This window comes from Lagenorhynchus albirostris, chromosome 7, assembly GCF_949774975.1.
Source record: "Lagenorhynchus albirostris chromosome 7, mLagAlb1.1, whole genome shotgun sequence".
Taxonomy (NCBI): Eukaryota; Metazoa; Chordata; class Mammalia; order Artiodactyla; family Delphinidae; genus Lagenorhynchus; species Lagenorhynchus albirostris.
In genome coordinates, this window is record NC_083101.1 from 2,492,729 (window position 1) to 2,509,052 (window position 16,324).

A 16,324-nucleotide genomic window follows, 5' to 3' on the forward strand; every position below is an offset into this window, starting at 1 on the left:
ACGGAGGCATTTGGGGCAGGACCAGTCTCCCAGGCTAAGGATGGTCCCTCCTGCTTCGGAAGGTCCAGCCCCTTAGCCCCAGTGCAAAGCATTAGCAGCTTCCTGCATTATGACCACTGACAGGCCTCCAAAAGCCCAGTGGGGATGCTTCGAGTCCCCCAACCGTCCCTGGCCCCCAGCCACCCATCCTGTGGTGCAGACGGAGAAAGAGAGTCCAGGGGCTCCTGGGGGCTCCTACTGTCCTCTGCTCCATTGCAGCGAAAAACAAAGCTTCTCGTTATTGCAAAGAACCCCCGTTTCGTCCCCCTCCGACCCTTCCAAAATGCCCTGAAAACCACGCAGGGTCTCCCGGGGACACGCACGGCTCTATTTTCTCCCGTCTGTCTAGCGCCCCCACCCTCACCCACCCTCAAGCATACACTCCACATTTCCCTGCATTTTCAAGAGGTTCTTGGGTGGAAGGCAGCCCACTGTGTCCCACGAATCCCAGGCCAGAAACTTCTGTGTTTGTGGCAGGTTCCTAATAAGGACTTGAGGAGCCTTCAGCAGGAGATTCTAGACTAGACCCCAGGAAGCCCTCCCCCTGTGCTGACATCATGGCCCAGGAGGCCTTCCTTTGCCTATGTGTGGGGACCTTCGCCCTCTGTCCCCTCCCCGGTCAGAAACCAAAGCTTTGCCCAGGGCTTCCATCCTGCCCCTTCCTCCTCTGGAGGTGAGAGGAGGGGTGGGGGGCGGCAGGAGCGGGGAGGCGAGAGGAGACAGTTATTTAGGGTCCACGGAGGCAGTTCCTAGGAGATGCCTGGAGACCTCACGGGAGAGGGGAGGGGCGGCCCAGGCGGAGCCCCGTGTGGGCGGCCGAGGGGCAGTCACCCCCAGGCCCGGCCTGGCCCACAGACCCCTAGGTGCAGCGTTTCGGGGGTTAGCGTGTTTGCAGCGGGGGCCTTGAGCGATGAGCCTTTAAACTGGGGAGACTGAAGAATAAAGCTGAGAGGGAACAAAGGCAGAACCAGGACCAGCTCATGCTGGGGGTGGTCTGAGGCCTTCCAGCACTGCCACGGGCCCCTGAGCCCCTGGAGTGGCTGTCAGGTGAGGAAAATCGGCAGGCCCCCTGAAAGGCCGCCTGGCGTCCCTGGCGACTGCACCCAGCCCCGTGGCCATGCTCAGCGAGGCCCCTCCCGGCCACAGCGTCCACGCCTCCCCACGGCCCACTGCATGCCCCACTGTCTCCCGCTCGTGTAGTGGGGCAAGGACCCTGGGAGGAGTGAGGGTCTCGCCAGGGTCCCAGGGATTCCGCCTGGTGGACCCTCTTCAAGCTCACTCTGCGCGACCCCGAGCCAGATGGCTCAGTACCTTCCTCTCCAGCAGTGACCTGGGCAGGTGGTTCTGGCCGCCCAAGGGAAGCGCTTTGTTCCACGGGGTGGGGATGAGCTGAGCGCTTGGCCCATCCAGGCCAGATGGTGCTTCTGTCGGGCAGGGAGGGTCCGCGGCAGGCAGAAGCTCCACTAGGGTGTCCTCAAGCGGAGGCAGGGCGAGGGAGCCCAGGGGCTGTGCCCCCACCGCCCCCTTGCAGATGGGGTGGCTGAAGCCCGGATGGGTAAACACGGCCCAGGCCACGTGGCAGGTCAGGCTCACCCCAGGACCTTAGCACATGACGGGCTCGTCGTCCACAATCACTCAAATGTATCCCCAGCTCCTCTCCTTTGCCGAATGCTTTTGTTGCCCCTCTTACCAGCTCTTCTGGAGGGAGGTGGGCCCCACGCCAGCTCCGTGTATATGAGGTGTCTGGGAATCGAGCAGGCTGCGAGTTGCCTGGGGATTCCACTGCCAGGGCCCTTGGTCCTCACTGAGGACAGGGGCACCTCGTTCCCGCCAGCCACGCAAAGACCAGAGGCAGGGTGCCAGTGGCTCTGATGCAAATGCCCTTGCTGGGTGCAGGGGTCTGGGGCCCCTGTGGTCCCTAACAACCTGCCAGGCTGACAGACAGGAGCTAGTGAGAGAGTCGGGGCCTTCACCGTCCCGGGCCCCTGCAGGAGGCTCAGAGCTCCCGGCACGCCTGGAGCCGCACGCAGGTTGAGTCTGAGGGCGCGGGGGCGTGGGGGGGGACCCTTCTCCTGTGTCCAGCCAAGCTCAGTACTCAGGGCCACGGTGAGGGCCACAGTGCTCATTCTGTCCAGAAAAGCCTTCCAAAATAGACGCAACAGGGTGTGTCCGGAATGGGATTAGGAAGGACGGGCTGAGGTCACTGGCTCCGAGGGGAGGGTGATGTGTTCTAGCCCTAAGCGACCGGGCAGCCAGCCTGCTGAGGGCCAGCCCGTGGCCTAGACCTTCCGGAGCTGCGGGATCAAGCAGGTGAGCTGGGGGGTGGCCCATGACAGCCTCTCTCGTGTCGGCGACCCAGTGCCCTTTGCAGAGGGGCCGGAGCTATTTCTCCCCAGCAGAGGAACAAACACAAACAGGGAGGGCGAGAGCGAACGGTTGTGTTTCTGGGTTCAACCCCTGGGGAAGGAGTCGGGCTGGAACCTGGGCCTGACCTCCCTCGTCCAAGAACTCCCCCCAAGGACGGCTGTGGAATGAACACGTGCACAGGCCCCGAACAGAGGTCCACGGCCAAACCACAGGGCCCGGGGAAGCAGCCCAGGCCATCTGGGAAGCCAGCTACCCCCCTCTCCTCCGCTGGCCCTACGGGGTCCACTCGGAGTTCCCCAGGCCCGTCTGTGAGCAGGGTTGGGGGGGCTGCAGGCGTTCCTTTGCCTGAGGCTTGGGAAAGACAGAGGTCCCCGCCCACCAGCTTGCGGTCTGGCGAGGGGGCCAGATTCTCTCTACAAAGGTCACCCGAAACCCAAACGTCTTCCCATGGCCTTGGCTTTATTAGCCTGACCTGTTCCGGCCCCGTCTGCAGTGGGGCTGAGTGGTGTGTGCGCCTCTGAAGGCAGCCTGGGCCCTCCGGGGACTGCCTGCACCTCCGGCACCGCGTGGCTTCCCGCCTGTGTCTGCGGGAGCCGTGTCTCTCCTGTCCCCGAGCACCTGCCACGCCTGCTCCCCTCGGGGCCGGGCTCGCTGGGGCACAGCCGCGTGGTGCCGCTTTGTGGCAGCCGCCTGGGCCCTGGGCTGGCCCCCATCCCGGCAGGGAGGCAGGGCTCCTCCAGAGGCACGGAGGACAGGTCTGGAAGCCCCACGAAGGGAGCAGGGGACTCACCCCCTTTCAAGGGCCTGTGCGGGGCCCATCCCCAGGGGGCCGGAAGAGTGGGAGACCGGGACGAGAGCTCAGTCCTAATCAAAGAGTAAGGACAGGAGGCACCCACCCAGGCAGGAGGAGTCTGCCAGGTTCTCACCCAGCAGCATGCCTTCCTCTCCAGACCTAGAGAGCGAGGGGCTCTCGGGGAAACCAAGCCAGGAGAGGGAGCTTCTGCACAGGGGAGGGCGGGTGCTGATCTGAGACCCCTCCCACCCCTGCTGCTGGCGCCGCTTTCAGGGCTGGGGACTCTCAGGAGGCTCAAGGCAGGAAGCGCTTGCTGTCTGATCCACCCCCCACCCTTCCTGGGATCTGGGAACCAGACCATTCTGCTAACCTTGACCTCAGGGACCGGGCCAGTCTGGCATGCGCGCTCTCTGCCTTCCCTACTGCGCCTGAGGCAGACAGTACTAATCAATCGCCAGTTCCAGACACACCTTACACCTCTCCGAGGCTGCTCTGGGCAGCCTTCCAGTCAAGGCTAGGAACCCAGGGTAAAGCTCCCTGCCTCCCTGCTTTGACACGGGCCTTATCGAGTGCTTCCTAAGCGCTTCTCAGAAGCTCTCAAGGGCTACAGACATGGTCCCTGAGCCTAAGGGGTTATGGGCGGCTTTTTTAGGGTGTGGGTGGACTCGAGACCACCCTTTGGTCAGTGACCACAGCACGGGCCTTCTGGGTCCTCTTTCCACCCTCTCAGTTTGCATCTGTTTGGGGGGGGATGGTTCGCAGGCCTCGACTGAGGGCAGGGGGAGCCCAAGTTCTGGCCAGGGTCCTCCGACCTCCGGATCGGCTGAGGCCCTGCTCCCCTCCCCTCAGTAGATCCCTTTCATCCTCTTGTTGTCGGGATCGAAGGGAGACTTGAGGTGAGCCTGGGCCGGGTAGGTCACCCCCATCCTCTCCAGGGCGTACTCTCCACTCTTCACAAAGTCCAGCGAGACCTAGTAGCAGAAGAGGAGGGACCTTGGTCACTCGTTACCCAGTGGGTGCTGGGCTCACGCTACCTGCCTCGGGACGGGGCCAGCTGTCTCGGCCTCACGCCCCCCCTGCGGGCAAACCCATCGCTGTGCTGAGGGTCCTCCCTGAGCCGAGGAACTGCCCTGAGCAGGTAGATTCCGTGTCCCCGTGCCCCCGAGTTGGACCTGAGCACCTGGGGTCCAGCAGAGCCGAGGTCTGGCAGTCAGCGAGATCTCTCCCGCGGGGCAGCACCCCTCCGCCCTGGAACTGCAGGTTCCTGGGAACCGGAGCACGGCCTGGACACGCAGGGCAGTGGCGGGCAGAGGCAGAGTGGGCTGGCCCGGCGCAGGATCCTGTTCTCCGGGTGCAGAGAATACACCCAGGGCCGGGCCTCACGGAGGGGCTCTGCTCGGGCTGTTAAATGACCTCTCGGCAGCTCAGGGCTGGATGGAAAAAGTACCCCAAAGAGACGAGGCTTTTTACGTGACTGCGGTGTTGGAATGAAGCGGCTTCTAGACCAGGCTTCTGAGCCGTGGTGGGCACTGGCCGGGCTCAAAGCTCCACGCTGCCCCCACTGGGCCCAGAGGCAGGTGGCAGAGACCACTGGTGCCTTCAGACGTCTGAAGGACGGGCTTGCCCAGCGCTGGGGCGTAGTCCTTGCTAATAAACACCCCGGAGGCCACCAATTCTGCCCCCAGGTCCAGAGCCTTTCCTTTCAAGGGCAGTTTTCCTATTTTACAAATGAGTCTTGGTTATCCCGCTGCTGTGCTGGTAAATGTTTAACAACCAGCTCTCGAGGGAGGGGAAGGGGTTGGGGAATCGGGGAGGCCTGATGGTGGCGTTTGCCCATTTCCATGGTATAAACACACTGGACATCCCTGATGGCGGGGTTGGGAAGAGGTGGAGACAGTCGGCTCTTACAAGCCAGCCTGAGCCGGCCCTGGCCCTGCACTGGTCAAACCCGGGTATCCTGGGCCCCCTGTCTGGGTAGGTATAAGCTTCCTTCCTCGGTCACGTTAATTAGAAACCCAACCTGACCAAGCAGAAAAAGCAAGAATTATTGTTCTTTGAAAGAAGAGGTGACTAGGCCTGCACCCACCCCTACCCTTGCATGGGGCAAATGGACACGGGGCTTCTGCTGGGACCCAGGGCTCCATATCTGGGATGTCAGAAGGTCCTTTGTCACCGCAAAACGTCATCACTAGCCATGGCAACCCCACGGCAATAAGTGGAGCTCATTAAGGCTCCACTTAGAGCAGAGATCTGTAGACAGCCCTGTGAGGCAGGTGGGAATAATCTGTCCCCATTTTACAGATGAGGAAACCGAGGCCCAGAGAGACGCCCTTGTCCAAGGTCGCCAGGCCAGTCCAGGGCAGAGCGCCAAAGCTACTGAGGCCGAGCCTGTGTCCTGAGCCTCCCAGCCCACTGCGGATGCAGCCTCCTCAGACAGCACCGCAGCCCGGCCCCTTCCCCCTTGGGCCTGCCATCGGGCCTGGCCCGCCCTTGCGCCTCTGCCAGGGCTGGTCTGACTCACTCCTCCTGCCCCCTCCATGCTGCTGCTTCCAGGTGCCTCCCCCAACCTGGAGCTCAGACCCCTGGAGGCCCTCTAAGGGCCCTCGCTCTGCCCTCACTCCCCTGCCAGTGTGGACGGCGGCATCCATGCTCGGTGGGGGGTTATCTGGGTTTACAAATGATTGTTTGGGCAAAATGTTTAGATTTTCTCCACGCGGAACAAGCTGCCCCTCTGTCTCATTTGCCAAGTTTCCCAAATGTGCCTGTGTGCGTGCGTGTCTGTGCGCACGTGTGTCAGTGCGTGTGCGCACATGCGGGTATACGCGCGTGTACACGGACGTGTGTGCACACAACCGTCTGCACGCACGCGGGGTCTCAAGCTCTAGGGAGCAGCGGGCGTTAGCCTGGCCCAGAGCCTCTTCCTGACCAGGAGAAGCTTGGAGCTCCCAAAATCAGATTCTTTTGGAGAGAAAACACGGAAAGAGCTCCGACTCTGCCCAGGGACACAGCCCCATCAGTCAGTCACCTCACTGTGCTCTGGTCCCCGCACGCCCGGCACACTCGAGGCGGTGGGCAGGGGTGCTGGTGCGGAGCCTGAGAGGACCTGGGGCTCCCGGTGGCAGTGCTGGGGAGTTGGACTCACCGGCCCGCCGTTGGGGTCCCGGATGTAGCCGTAGGCCAGGGTCTTGTCGATGGTGAACCCAAAGTCGGCTCTCCGGACGTGGCCCACCACCTGGCCGTTTCTCCAGATGGCCTCCAGGCCGAACATGGGCACTTTCCTGGAAGAAGCAATAGACGGCTGGGACCCCAGAGCCCCCAGAGGGGAAACTCCTGCGCTTTGCCTGGTCGAGGAGAGAGGAGCCGCGCCCGCCAGACCACGGGCTCCACGCTGCGGGGCTGGTCTGCTATGAGCCCCCGTGCCCGGCGCCTGGGCCCCGGGGATGCCACGGCACAGGCTCCGAGCAAATAAATGAATGAACAGAAAACACCAAAACCAGGATCTGACTTCCGTGTCTCTAGGGACAGGCCCCACAGGTTTGGAAGAGGCCCACCTTGGGATTTGACTTCAGATCAGTTTAAAACTGTCGTACGACTTGTTTTACTCTGATGGGTCTCCTTTTCTACAGCGTGCTGCATCGTCTATTAAAAGTGATTTTCTGTATTACACGTAAGGTACAATGCTCGCTGTAAAAGTTTTGAAAATTCAAAATAGAAAACAAAGATTAAACTACAGTCACAGAAACGCCAACACCGGATCGTCTGGTGCAGATCTTGGCAGACGTGCCCCTCCTGTGCATCGCGCCTGCGAGGGCTGTGCTGGGCCCTGGGGAGGCAGCGAGCACCACGTGGCCCCGGGGGTCCCCGGGGCGGGTGTGAGGACCACGCCCGGAGGCGAGTGGGGCACAGCTGGGCCCAGTTACGGTGACTGGAACTGGGTGAACCCTACACTGAGGAAAAGAGCCTGCACAGGGCCCGCCCAGTTCAGAGACCAGGAGGAAAAGGCCTGGGCCCCACGGGTCCAGTGGATGAGGGTGGGACGGAAGGAGGCTTTGTAAGCACGTTCTTGTCTCCTTTGGTCTCACCCAGTCCTACCGGGGCGCCACGTCCATGGGAGGGAACAGCCTCAGAGAGGCCACCTGCCTCGCCCAGGGCCCCAGAGCAAATGCAGCGGGAGTTCTCTGTGACTCCCCAGCCGGCGCCCAGGCTGGGTCTCTCCTCAGGCCTGGGACCGGCCAGGCCACGGCACTGGGTGGAATCTGCAGCCCGGCAGGGAACCCCCGAGCGGGGAGAGCCAGGCTGTGGCCGGTGCCGTCTGAAGTTGTGGGCGCTTCCTGGAGGGCCAGGCGGCAGAAGGCCTCGGCGGACCCCTGCTCTACCTGCACCCCAAAGCAGAGCTGAGCTGCTCCCCCGGAGACGGACAAGGAATCAAGCGGAGAGGCGGCCTGATGGGGGCCCAGGGAGAAGCCGTAGGACGGTGACGGCCCCCAGCTCTGCTCTCTCTCCGCCCCCCTCCCCTGGGCACTCTCAACACTTGCTTTGAAGGTTCCAAATCTGGGAGAAGTGGCACCCTGGACGGCTGGCTGTCAGCTCCAAATCGACGAAGCCCAGAGACGCCCGCCGCCCTGGAGACGGCTGCTACTCAGACGCCGTGTCACGCCATCTATGCCTTCCAGGGCCAGCAGCCCGGACCCAGGGACAATGTGGGCTCAGCTCCGAGCACGTAAGGGCGACACGCTCAGAAGCTGCCCCGGGGGAGGTGGGGGAGAAGGGATCAGGCCCCTGCACAGGGCTCGTGCCCGGGCGAGAGCCACGCTGTCCCTTGGCCCCCATGGTCTCCACCTGTAAGTGGGGCTGGTGGCCCCAGCCCGGCCCTTCCCTCCACGGTCCCCCCTCCCGGGCTGTGGGGGGCTCTAGGGAGGACACAGTGGGACGTGGCAGCACCGTGACGGGCAGCCAGCTCGAGGCCCTTGGTCTGGCGCCTCCCACAGAGCTGGCTGGGGTTGGCAGGGCCTTTCACTTTTAAAATCTGTGTTTGAGGGAATTCCCTGGCGGTCCAGTGGTAAGGCCTCTGCACGTTCACTGCCGCGGGCGTGGGTTCAAGCCCTGGTTGGGGAATTAAGACACTGCTGGTGCATGGCGTGGCCAAAATCAAATCAAATCTGCGTCTGACGAGCGCGACCCTCTTCACTCCCTGCTGACCAGCACTGGCCCCGGGCCTGGTTTGCACCCTGCCCGGCCCTGGCGGGATCTGAGTTTGCAGCGCTGGCTTCGGAGTCAGGCCCGGCACGGACCCAGCCTTCTCACCTGTAACGGGGCTGCGGTGGGAGTTCTGGGAGAGGGTGCCTGGCCTGTGGGGAGCGTCACACCAGGCGGCTCGAGAGGAGGAACCCCGAAGCCTGCTTGTCTGCGGCAGTCACCTCTGGCAGCCCCGGCCCCAGGGGTACTCACTCGTCCACGGTGAAGCCCACCAGGCGCCGGCAGAGGCCCTTGGCCCGCTGCTTCTCCAGGGCCTCGCGCCCCAGGAAGGGGATGGCGGACTTGAGTTTGCAGGCGAAGGCCAAACCCGCTTCCAGGGGGCTGTCATCGGGCCGCAGGTCGGCATGCCAGTGCCGGTAGCCTGGGTGGGAGACGACGGGGTCAGCGCCGGCAGAGGCAGACACAAGCCCTTCGTGAGACGCACGTGGGCCCCTGCCCCAGCCCACATGCCCACCCTAGAAACTCCGTGACCTGGGCCTCCCGGGGCGGGGGGCATCCTCGATCGTAGTGGGTCCCCTGGACGAGCCCCCATCAGCGCTGCGGCACCTGTGCCGTCAGGCTGGGGGCCCTGGGGAGGGGGCTGTGAAGGGGCAGCACTGAGGGCCCCTTCCCGTTCCGATGTCCTCCAGCTCTCTCCGGGAAACTTGGCGCTACGTCCAAATCCAGCTCTGGCCCCCGCCCGCCCCTACCTGGGAGAGCGCCCCTCCCCTCAAGAGTGCTGGTGTCAAGAGATGCCAGCACCACCCCCGGGCCTGCATGGAGGACCCGGTTCGTGGACAGCAAAGGGGGTTTGGGGAGATAGCAAAGGTTGGGGGAAGGGGGAGCACAGTGGGGCTGGAAGGATCATGGGGCCAGAGGTGGGGGTAACAGCCTCTCTGCCTCCAGTGAACGTGGCTCAGGCAGCCCACCGTGGTGTCCAAACCCTGCACACACCTTTCTCGATGCTCAGGGAGTCGATGGCCCGGTACCCGGCATTGACGAGGCCGTGCGTGGCCCCCGCTGCCATCACAGCCTGGTACACGGGCAGGCAGGACGACCTCGGGATGTGCAGCTCCCAGCCCAGCTCCCCAACGAAGGACAGCCTCATGGCCCGGACCTGGGGGACAAGTCACAGCTTAGACGTGGGCCAGGGTCAGACGACTGAGGTCAAGGTCCAGCCACCACTTACTGGTGGACACTTCCTACCGTCACCATTATTAGCCGGCCCTGGGCCCAGGCCACGGCCTCTGGCCCCAAGAAATGGGGGGTCCCGAGGAGAGTCCTCAGGGGCACTCTGGAAATGTTTTTTGTTGTTGTTTAATAAGTTTATTGATTGATTGATTGATTTTTGGCTGCCTTGGGTCCTCATTGCTGCGCGCGGGCTTTCTCTTGTGGCGAGTGGAGGCTACTCTTCGTTGTGGTGCACGGGCTTCTCATTGCGGTGGCTTCTCTTGTTGGGGAGCACAGGCTCTAGGCGTGCGGGCTTCAGTAGTTGTGGCACGCGGGCTCAGTAGTTGTAGCTTGCAGGCTCTAGAGCACAGTCTCAGTAGCTGAGGCCCATGGGCTTAGTTGTTCCGTGGCATGTGGGATCTGCCCGGACCAGGGCTCGAACCCGTGTCCCCTGCATTGGCAGGCGGATTCTTAACCACTGCGCCACCAGGGAAGTCCCTGGAAATCTTTAAAAGGAAGGGGTGTCGTCGTTGGGGGTGGGAGAAAGTGGACATGTGGTTCCCGGGCCACAGCTCTTCTCCTAAGTGACCGTAGGGATGCCCTTGGGCCTCTGTAACCAATGACTACAAACCCGGGGACTTAAAACCACAGACGTGTGCTCTCTCCCAGTTCTGCGGCCCGAAGCCCAAAAGCAAGGTGTGGGCAGGGCCACGCTCCCTCTGGAGGCCCCAGGTGCTCCTGGCTGCGTCATCCCGACCTCTGGCTCACTCTCCTCTGCGTCTGTGTCTCCTCGTCTCCAGCAGGACACTTGCCGTTGGGATGAGCTCCACCCTGAGCCAGGATGGTCTCATCCTGAGATCCGCTGCCTTAATCACAACTGCAGAGACCCTATTTCCAAGGCCCCATTCCCAGGTCCAGGGTGGGGACGTGGACGTCTCTTTTGGGGGCCACCGTTCAGTCGTCGCAGTGACTCGGGCAAGCCTCTTGGCCTCCCTTTGACCTCGATTTCCTTGTCCATAAGCGGGGTCAGGGGCCTGGCTCTGTCTGTCTTAGGAAGCCTGACTTTTCCTGCACGGCTGGTTTGGGGGCTCGTCACTTACACATCCAGCACCTGGCGGCCGCCTCCAGCCTTCGGGCAAATACTTGAACCCTCAGCGTCCCCGTGTGCAAGGCCCAAGCGTGGGACTGTCCAGCTCACAAAAGGGATAGGGAGGGTGCAGCAAGTCACAGAGCTCATGGAGACGGAGGACCTGATCCCATTACTGCTCTGAGCCCCGAGGGCTGCCCAGTGCAGCTCCTGCCAGGATAATACCTGAGCAGAAGGAGAGCGGGGGCCACTCTGCCGACCACGGAACCAGCACCTTATAACTCTGACACTTCAGTCACACCACCACCGAGGGGCTGGATTCGGGAAGCTTTTGAAACAGCACAAATTTGCCCTGAGTTGCCATTTGTCCGGGCCTCTCAAAAAACTCAAAATTGACACAGAAAATGTACTGTTGACATTTCGCTGCTCCCCTGCCTTGTCAACGGGCTTCTAATTTTAGACAGCCCACGGAGGAGCTCAGGGCTCAAAGCCAATCTCATTTTGAACAGGAAAAAATCATTTTTAAAGCTCACCCATTCACGGCCTCAGGATCGCCGGTCTTATCGGACATACAGCCCCCCAGTTAAGTCAGGCTCTTGAATGAATTCACGGGTGGGATGGAGCTGCCCCCAGCCCCTTCCCCAGCTCCCAGGAGCCCGGCGAGGCCAGGAAGCTGGCTGGTCTCCATCATACCCCAGCACACAGACGGGCTGAATTAATACTTCTTGAGTGAAGGGGGAAAACAGGCACAGATGGACAGAGCTCTGCTTTCTGGCAAAGTGAGGGGAAGGGTTTGGGGATTCCTAGGTGACTTTCTAAGTTGCCAGCATCATTGGTTCTTGAGACATCTTGTGTTTTTTCCTCCACTGAAACAGTGGAGTTGGGGGAGGTCTCATTTCTTCTGAGAGAGGACACGTACTGAAGGGAAGGGCCGAAAATAAGGACGTCTGGAACAGGAGCTCAGGGTCAGCCAGACCCACGGGCTGCCTCTCCCAGCCTCAGTGCCCCCATCTGATAAATGGGGTGAGCATCAAGTTCATGGGAAGCTGGTGCCTGATACACAGTCATCTGACGGTCAACGTGGGCTTGGATGGACTTTAGGAAGCAATCCCCAAACTGAGGCAAACTCCCCTTCAAAACAGCCCCACACTGCTCTGGGAACCATGGGCAGTGGACAGGGCCACAGAATTGTGGAAGGCCATCAGGAAGGGCCTTAAAGCAGGTTTTGTTTAAACCCTTTTCAGACCCCAAAGACTCCCCCGATACTGTCAGAACCGACAAACCAAGTCAGCAAGGTTGCAGGATATAAAATCAACATGCAAAACTGGCTGCCTTTCTATACCCTAACAATGGACAATCTAAACAGGGAATTAGAAAACTATCTGTTTACAAACACATCCAAAAAAATAAAATCCCTAGGAAGAAACCTAACTACGGTGGTGAAAGACTTGCACGCTGAGAACTATAAAACATTGCCTAAAGAAATGAAAGTTCTTTCATTACACAAATAAATGGAAAGACATCTCGTGTCCTCAAGATATCAATGCTACCCAAACGATCTACAGATTCAATACAATCTCTATCAAAATCCCAGTGGCATTTTTTTGCTGAAATAGAAAAATTCACCCTAACAGTCATATGGGTGACTTCAAATAGCCAACAATCTTGGAAAAGAACAAGGCTGAAGGACTCACTTCCTGCTTTCAGAAGTTATTACAAAGCTACCACATCAAAACAGCATGGTACAGCATAAAATCAGACAAACAAATCAACGGAACAGAAAAGACAGCCCAGAAATAAACCCTCATGTAAATGCCCCGTGACCCTTAACAAGGGATCCAAGACTGTTCCGTGGGGAAAGGACAGTCTCTTCAACAAACAGTGATGGAAAAACTGAACCTTATCTTACACCATATATAAACATTAACTCAAACTGGATTAAAGACCTAAATGTGACGCCTCCGACTGTAAAAGCCCTAGAAGAAAACACAGAGGAAAACTTCGTGACACTGGACTTGGTGGTGATTTCTCGAATATGATACCAAAAGCACAGGCAACAAAAAGCAAAAATAATTAAATGGGACTCCAGCAAATGTAAACATTTCTGTGCATCAAAGGACACAACCAACAGTGAGAAGGCAACCTACAGAATGGGAGAAAACATTTACAAATCATGTATCCGATAAAGGGTTACTATCCGGACTATATAAAGAGCTCCTACAACTCAACAAAAACAACCTGATTAAGAAACGAATTAAGAACGTGAATAGACATTTCACAAAGATGATATACGAATGGCCAACAAGCATATGAAAAGATGGGCAATGTCACTAAACATTAGGGAATGTAAATGAAAACCACGATGAAATATGATTTCAGACCCATTAGCATGGTTCCTATTTAAAAGAAAACACAGAAAATAATCAGTGTTGGCGAGAATGTGAAGGAATTGGAACCCTTGGGCACAGTTGGGGGGAATGCAAAATAGTGTAACTGTTAGGAAAAACAGTATGGTGATTCCTCAAAAAATTAAAAATAGAACTACCATATGTCCAGCAATCCCACTTCTGGGTACATATGCAAAAGAACTGAGGGGTAGAGAAGGAGTCGGTCTGGTCATGTGCGTCCCGGGCAACAAGCATTCTGTTATCATCAGACAAACTTAGCTCTGCAAATAAACGCTGGAACGGGACCTCGTGTGAGGCCCTGCTGGGAGCAATGCCCTTTTCTGCTTGGCCCAGCTGGGGTGACCACTCAGGAATCAACAGGGCTTGGCCAGTGCCCATCTTTGCAGTGGCCAGTGTGCTTCTGGCCGGCTGGCCCACAGAGGAAGGAATTGCTTCTAAAGCCAGCAAGAGCCACCTGCCAACTGGGCCCCCTGGGAGGCTCAGACTCCTGGGCTGTGGAACGGAGACGCTAGAGGACCCCTGAGTGAGAAGAGATCCTGCTGGGGTGGGGAGGCAGACCCGCCAAGCCCCAAACACCTGGGTGAACGTCATTACTTCTATGCAGTGCTTCTTCATTCCAAATTGGCTCAAGGACCCTCTCCTTTTGGAAGGTTCTGGGTTTCAGACCCCTCCACCAGGACATGTGGGGCCCTGTAGAAAGTTCTGCGGGATGCTACGGGTCCCCAAGGGTGAGAGGATTCTCCGCTCTGCCCATCACATGTTTCATTCAGGCCACTAGGGTGGCAGTGAGATGGTCAGCAGGGCGTGGTGTGGGGGAGTTCTCCCCTCCTGAGGCCGAGAGTGTCCCTATCAGCCTGGGCTGCAGCAGGCTTAGGGCTTACCCGCCCCGTAAGGACAAGGCTGGAATCCGGAACGCGAGTCACGAGATGCCTCTGAGCCCCAACCCGGGGCTCTGCACACAGTGCGTGGTCAGTAATGTCTGTGGTCCCACCCGGGGTCACCTGCCCCAGACACAGATGGCCAGCCCAGCCAGACGAAGCTCCTAGCTACCCAGTCCACAAACACCTGTGCTCAAACATCCCGTGGGGCCCTGGCACGCCCGCCCCCAAGCTCTGGACCCTCCACAGTACTCAGGATGCTGCCTGGTCCTCCCGGCACTCCCACCTGACGCAGGGCAGGCGAGGGCCAGCCACCCAGCCATGCAGGCACCAGAGTGGCTGAGAGCGTGGGCTTGGGCGCCACATAGCTACTAGGTTTAAGTATGAGTCACAACCGTTGCATCCCTGGCGACTGACATCCCTGAGTCTGCTTCTGCAAATCCTGGCCGATAATAGAGCCCCTAGGGCCCATGGGAGCAGTCAACAAAGCTGTCACTATAGAGCCCCAGGCAGGAGGCTGGCTACTCGGAGAGGTGGGTGCCGCTGGCGTGCCCATTTTACAGATAAGGAAACTGGGGCTCAGGGAGGTCAAGCCACTTGCTCAAGGCCCAGTGATGTCCTGGAAAATGTTCAACAATCAACTCTTGGGGGGCAGGGGGCTGTTCTGTAGCATTTACCACTTCCTGTGGTATAAATACTCCTGCTACAGCGGATTTCAAGCTAACAATGGTTTAACCACCCCTTGCTAATTTTCCTACAGATTTAACCCTCAGCTCTCACGAGCTGGTAGGAGCACTTCCCAAGACGCTCGGAGGACTCACAGCTAGTAAGTCAGAGCAAGCAGTCGACACCATAAGATCCTCCCTCCCTGCCCTCGACTGACTCACTGGAATATTTTTGTGGGGAGGGAATATGTTCAGGTTTCAGTAAAATGGATTTGGGGGCTTGGTTCCATGTTTGGTGCACCAGTGAACTTCCTGCCAGCTCTCCGTGGGGAGGACGGAAATCAGGGTAGCGCTAGGTGCCCACCCCAGCTCGGATAAAGGCCACACGAGTGCCCCAGGCAGGAGAGCCTATGTCACTCCTGTGGGATGTTTGGCCACGGGCAGCATCAGAACAAGCCTGGAGTAGCCTCTCTGGGCAGACACCGCAGGAAGGCTTGAGCAGATGTGCCCACAGACACGGGCCCAAGCTCTCTCCAATCACATTAGCTCGTGGTGATTTCACCTGTTTCCGGGGAGTTTGGGTGTGTACCGGCACCCCGACTCACCGGGCACGTCGTCCAAACTCAGTCACCCCTTAAATAAGTGAGGGTCTCAGGGGCTCCCGAGGCAGGGTATAGGCAGGGATCAGAGGATGTGCAGCCCCTGAAGGGGCCCAGAGCCCTGAATCCACAGGAGAGGGAAGAAGCCAGGTGGCAGGAGGTTGAAAGGATCTTCATTTTTCAAATCCTCTGGACATCCCAAGACACCCTTGATTCCAAAAACATCCTGCAGTGGGGGTGCGCAATCTCTCCTAGGAGTCTGGACCAGAAGGCTAGTTTACGGTGGTGCTGGTAGTTCTGGTGACGGTGGAGGTGAAGGTAATGGTGGTGGTAAAGATAGTGGTAATGGTAGTGGTTGGTGGGGATGATGTTTGTGGTAGCAAGGTTGATGGCAGTATGGTGGTGGTGGAAGTGGTGGTGGTGGCAGTGATGATGATGGTGGTGATGGTGGTGATAGTGGTAGTGGTGGTGGTGGTGGTGGTGGTGGTGATGGTGGTGATGGTGATGGTGGTGGTGATGGTGACGGTGGTGATGGTGATGGTGGTGGTGATGGTGACGGTGGTGATGGTGATAATGATGATGGTGGTGGTGATGGTGATGCTGGTGATGGTGGTGGTGGTGGTGATGGTGACGGTGGTGATGGTGATAATGATGGTGGTGGTGATGGTGATGCTGGTGATGGTGGTGATGGTGATGGTGGTGATGGTGGTGGTGGTGGTGGTGCTGGTGGTGATGGTGGTGATGGTGACGGTGATGGTGGTGGTGATGGTGACGGTGGTGATGGTGGTGATGGTGATGCTGGTGATGGTGGTAGTGGTGGTGATGGTGACGGTGGTGATGGTGGTGGTGGTGGTGGTGATGGTGATGGGGGGGATGGTGATTGGAAACCAATTTTCAAGGATTCAGAATAAATAAAAGGTGTGATGCTCCAACCACACTTCACAAACTTGGCCGTCTCAGAGGATCAAAAAAAGAGCCACAGATTCCAAGCAGGTGGTAAACGCTATGGCCCACCCCCAGAAAGGCCCCGTCTGCACCTACAGACAACGGCAGGGGCCGCACGATCAGAACATCCTTGCAGAG

At 59.0% G+C, this 16,324-nt stretch overlaps 1 protein-coding gene across 1 annotated transcript in view; it reads right to left on the reverse strand.

Moving 5' to 3' along the window:
- Window positions 1-2,846: 2,846 nt before the first annotated feature.
- SARDH (sarcosine dehydrogenase) overlaps window positions 2,847-16,324 on the reverse strand; it is a 63,430-nt gene continuing 49,952 nt past the window's right edge. Inside the window, exons 20-23 of the mRNA XM_060153838.1 lie at window positions 9,389-9,551; window positions 8,648-8,816; window positions 6,342-6,477; window positions 2,847-4,170 (exon numbers count right to left, since the gene is read on the reverse strand). Of these exons, the coding sequence (XP_060009821.1) occupies window positions 4,045-4,170; window positions 6,342-6,477; window positions 8,648-8,816; window positions 9,389-9,551 (594 nt within the window). The 3' untranslated portion in view covers window positions 2,847-4,044. The remainder of the gene's footprint in view (window positions 4,171-6,341; window positions 6,478-8,647; window positions 8,817-9,388; window positions 9,552-16,324) is intronic.